Below are 4,964 nucleotides of genomic sequence, written 5' to 3'. Positions count from 1 at the left end.
AAATGCTCATGAAGTGACTCTCAGAGCAGTTCTGGAGATGTTGTTCATGTGTTTACGTCCTCATTTAGTGAGACGGCAGACGCTGAAATCACCGCGAGTGTCAGGCGCGCTTCAGTGTGTGTGTAGTAAATGAAACCGCGCGTCTGCGCCATTCATTAACAGAGACGGCAGAACATGCAGGATTCATATTTAAATCGACTTTTGCGGCTTAATATTTACAGATACTAGTCCATATCGTGATTTGATTTAAGTGTAATGACCTACTTTTGATTAATTCATTCAAAATTTGACAAATTCCGTGACATTCCGCGTTAAACTGTGAATTCTGTTTTTATGACTGGATAAAGACTACACTGCGTAATTTTCCCGCTTATCATGCGGCCACTTGCCTGATGTGAACATAAAATATCTTACATACCACCACTTGCGAACGAGCCAGTGTAATGCAAATATATCTGAAAAGGTCTGCCCGAGGATATCGTCACGTTCTCGCGAGACGCATCGGATTTCGTGCCACGAGATCTCGTCACACCCCTATAAACTACTATAAAAAGATGGAAGACACTTTGATTCAGTTTAAAGAAATGTAAATTCACCCCAAAATGTAAATTCTGTCCTCATGTTCCAATTTGTCTTTCGTTGATCTTCATAAATGAAGGTATTTTAAACATGAAAATGACAGGTTTTCAGGATAAAAAAGCAGTGGGCAAATATCTGCAAACATTGTGCTTAAAGGTCCCCTGAAATGCTTAGAAACATGCAGCGTTACTCTATGTGTTATCTCTATGACGTAATTTTAACTGAAACAGGAAGACCTTTTTAAAATAGCCAATAGCGTTCGTTTATATCACAGCTTGGGCTAGAGTGGTTCAGAGCCGTTGAGCTCCGTAAAGCCGCATTTGACAGGGTATGCCAGCCACAATCTCATCCATATTGCTATAAAATATAGCATTCTGTGTAGAATTCAAATAGCTCCGATACATTTTGTGGTCTGCGCCGACTCGCACATGTGACCCGCTTCGTGCTATTGTGTCTCTGGACCGGAGCAGAGTGTGTGTACGGTGCGGTGGTTAGCGTGACACAGCGCGAAACCAGACTTCTTTTTTTCCTCAATGGAAAGCATATTTACAGTTTGAATCGTTCCCTGTCCCCTATATAGTGCACTACGTGCCAGTCACTGTACAGAAAATACTAATTCTGTGGACAAGTGACCGATTTCAGCCGCGGCTTCAGCGTCTATTTTATAGTGTAGGGGGCGGGCGCTTCGGATTCTAGAGAGCATTTGATTTGACAGAAAGTTTGATGAGCTGAAGTACGATGTGACGTCAAAAAAATTGATTGAGCCGTTTTGGCGGAAGTGACGAACTGCAAGCTTTGAATGCTTATATCTTCTAAATGCGAATTTTGTCACTGTTTTGGAGCACACTGCCTTATAGAAAATCTTAAGACTAACATATTGATACTAACACCCAAAAAACTTTTATTTTGATTTCATGGGGACTTTAATAAATCAAGAGAAGCAGAAATCGTGATAACGGTTAAAATATGATTCCTTGTGCAGCCCTATCTAAACAGAACCAACACTCAATTGACTGAAGCTGACAAATTACACTATTGTCTTTTAGAGCTGCTTAACAGCAGAATCTGAACTGTCCCCATAGTTGACTTTCCATAATTCATTCTGCTATGGTTTCTTACTTGTCAGACAAGCACACACGATTGAGTTTATGCGCTCTATATATGTGCGGTAAACAATGTTTATATGCAAATATTAAATTCTAAATTAAAATCTGTGAGTGTCTCTGTTCACAAAACTTGTTTTATATGGCTTGATTTTCATGGATTACTTTTACGTCTTTATGTACTTTTTGAAGCTTAAAAATGTTGATTGGCTAGACTTTCAATAGATTAAAAAGATGATTTCACAGAAATGATGAGAGATTATTAAGAATGTCTTCATTTCTGTTCCAAAAATGAACGAAAGTCTAATGGGTTTCGGAATGACATGTGGGTGAGTAAATGATGACAGACTGTTCATTTTAAGGTAAACAAACCCTTTAAGGCTGATATGGAAGTATCTTAACCACTGACCACAAACTTGACAGAGTAAGTGTAGGGAATCTTGATATCTCCATTGAACTTGTTGCCCAGACTCATGGGAGGTCCTGTGCAGTCTGGTTTCTCCAAGTTGGTGTGCTTATAGCTTTAAAAAGAGACAAGAAACATAGTCCATATTTACATATTAAATCAAATACCCTATCGTTACACTTAATTTGACAATTAAATATTTAAATATATTCTTGCTTTTTGTTAGATCTTAATTGGCTAAATTGCACCCTTCTCTGCTGCCTTATTATTGGTTAGAAGAGCTTCAAATACCTTTTGGGCTCTAATTTAGCTGCAACCAGTCTGGCACCAGCAGCCTCGCTCTCCACCAAGTGGTAGAAAATGGTGATGTCCACATGGTTGAAGATGTAAAAGGTGTCTTTGTCATTGAAGTCAGCCTGCATGAAAATGAAACCACTGCGTGAACAATTTGCATTAAACAGAACAATCATATGGCCTATGAAAAGTCTGGTAAGTGTTACTTACATTGACCACACAGGCATCTTTGGCCCGGCCCATATCTGTGACATAGCAACCAATGGGGAAGCCTGGATTACAAAACTTCTGATTGTCCTCCACATCGTAACACCAGGTCACCGGCATATTATCGACAATCCTGAGAGAGTCAAGTAAGTGATGAGAAGCTATGCTTCGTTACAGTGCTGTGTTTCAGCACAGATAGATACTGAGCGACTGCCTCACCAGTGATGTTGGTAATTGAGGAGCATTCCCTTCTTGAGAAATTCCAGCTTGGCCTTATCCTCGGTTTTCTCTGTGTTGTAAGATTTAAGACAGACACTCTGGCACTCCAAATTCTTCTTGAAGGAAAACTAGAAGAAAAACAAACTCATATTACAGAATAAAATGCTATAATAAAAAGAACATTTCAATAAAGACAAAGACAGAGGCTGCATATGACAGAGACTTTTATCCAAGGTGATAATGTGAACACATGGGAAATAGGCAATATTTCATTATTAAGGTGTATTAGCACCATTTGCCTTGAATATAGCTTCCATCCTTAAAACAGATTCATACAACTTTTGAATGTACAGATGAATGATGTCTATCAGAACATCTACCAGATTCAATTTGCTTCTCACTCTTCTCTCCAAAACTGCCCACTGTGGTTTGATAATATTCAAGTGTTCAAGATTTTCAGTTCATCTTGGTGCTTCAACTCTCCAGGTTTTATGATCATGACACCACATTTTAGCATTTGTGTCTGTAATTAAAGTTTTATCAACTGCAACTCTTTCATGGATGTCGGCTTTGTGAAATTCTTGGTGATTTCTTTTTGTGGAAACAGGGTCTTCAAGGTGAATACTGAGGTTTGCTGTTTGCAGTAGTTCTGTGTTGTTTGGACACCTTCATTTTCACCGACTACTCTTCTTCACTGGTGAAGTCTTGCCATGCTTTGTGTACACAATAATAATCTTATCTTTGTTCTTAGAACACCAAAGAATTGGGCTGTTGCAAGCTTTCATGATTTGTCCTTTTTGGAAGACAATCGCAACATTTGTTTTTCCCACTGTACACAAATTATATTAACCCCTATAGTATAATGAGTGTTCACATTATTTATTATGTTACACTCACTTTATCAGTTTATGCATTCCCAAGTCATTGAACCCATGGCCTTGGCATTGCTAGTGCCAAGCTCTGAGCTACAGGAACATTGTGTAATATACCTTGTACGGGGATGGCTCGATTCTTTCTCCAAACAGCACCTGACCCAAGTTCTCAGATGGACGCTTCTCGGACTGATCAGCACAAAAATCAAACCTGAAAGAATAAAAATAATCAAGTTGTAATCAGAAAAAAAAAGGCTCAGCTCATAATCAAAACAGCACTTCAAATACAGGTTTCTTGTTTAATAATTTATCAGGTGACATGATTATATGCTTAAATTGAGTGAAAAAAATATTGTCAATATCTGATCGGCCTATTCTTAATACAGTTGACTACTGGGTGTGTGTGGGCATTAAAAGTATGCACAGGTTAACAAATAATTTAACTGTTATTAACCTAAACATTAAACAACAAACATTCATGGACTACAGAGGGTTTTTAGTATCACTCTAACATAATAGGACGTGTAGAGTTTGCAGCAAAGAGGCTTCTGTAACCTCTCAAGAGCTTCTCTGTGAGCATATTCTTACATATGTCTAGAAACCTTAATTTTGAAGCCTCAGAATTCAGTCTTAAAAGGATAGTCCATCCAAAAATGACAACTATTTCTTCTGTGGAACATAAAAGAAGATATTTTGAGAAATGTCTCAACGGGATTTATTTTTACATACAATAGGAGTCAATGGCAACCAAAACCAGTTGGTCACCCACATATGTGACCCTGGACCACAAAACCAGTCATAAGTCGCACGGGTATATTTGTAGCAATAGCCAACAATACATTGTATGGGTCAAAATTATCAATTTTTCTTTTATGCCAAAATCATTAATATATTAAGTAAAGATCATGTTCCATGAGGATATTTTGTAAATTTCCTACCATAAATATATCAAAACTGAATTTTTGATTAGTAATATGCATTGCTTAGAACTTAATTTGGATAACTTTAAAGGCGATTTTCTCAATGTTTAGATTTTTTTTTTGCACCCTCAGATTCCAGATTTTCAAATAGTTGTATCTCAACCAAGTCCTGTCCTAACAAACCATACATCAATGGAAAGCGTAATTCTTCAGCATTCAGATGATGTATACATCTAAATTTCTCAATTTTTTTGTGGTCCTGGGTCACATTTTTAAAATATATTCTTTTGTGCTCTGCAGAAGAAAGAAATGTATACAGGTTTGGAACAACATGAGGGTGACAACTATCCCTTTAATTGTAATA

General features: G+C 37.5%; 1 protein-coding gene across 1 annotated transcript in view; it reads right to left on the bottom strand.

Moving 5' to 3' along the window:
* tm9sf2 (transmembrane 9 superfamily member 2) overlaps positions 1–4,964 on the bottom strand; it is an 18,156-nt gene that overhangs the window by 9,431 nt on the left and 3,761 nt on the right. Inside the window, exons 3-7 of the mRNA XM_016441297.1 lie at positions 3,798–3,891; positions 2,809–2,936; positions 2,593–2,722; positions 2,380–2,504; positions 2,092–2,203 (exon numbers count right to left, since the gene is read on the bottom strand). Coding sequence (XP_016296783.1) covers positions 2,092–2,203; positions 2,380–2,504; positions 2,593–2,722; positions 2,809–2,936; positions 3,798–3,891 — 589 coding nt within the window. The remainder of the gene's footprint in view (positions 1–2,091; positions 2,204–2,379; positions 2,505–2,592; positions 2,723–2,808; positions 2,937–3,797; positions 3,892–4,964) is intronic.

The sequence above is a fragment of the Sinocyclocheilus anshuiensis genome, unplaced genomic scaffold (assembly GCF_001515605.1).
Source record: "Sinocyclocheilus anshuiensis isolate Anshui unplaced genomic scaffold, SAMN03320099.WGS_v1.1 scaffold551, whole genome shotgun sequence".
In the NCBI taxonomy this organism is placed as follows: Eukaryota; Metazoa; Chordata; class Actinopteri; order Cypriniformes; family Cyprinidae; genus Sinocyclocheilus; species Sinocyclocheilus anshuiensis.
Note: the sequence above shows the minus strand (reverse complement) of the source record. Positions and strands in the feature narration are given on the sequence as shown.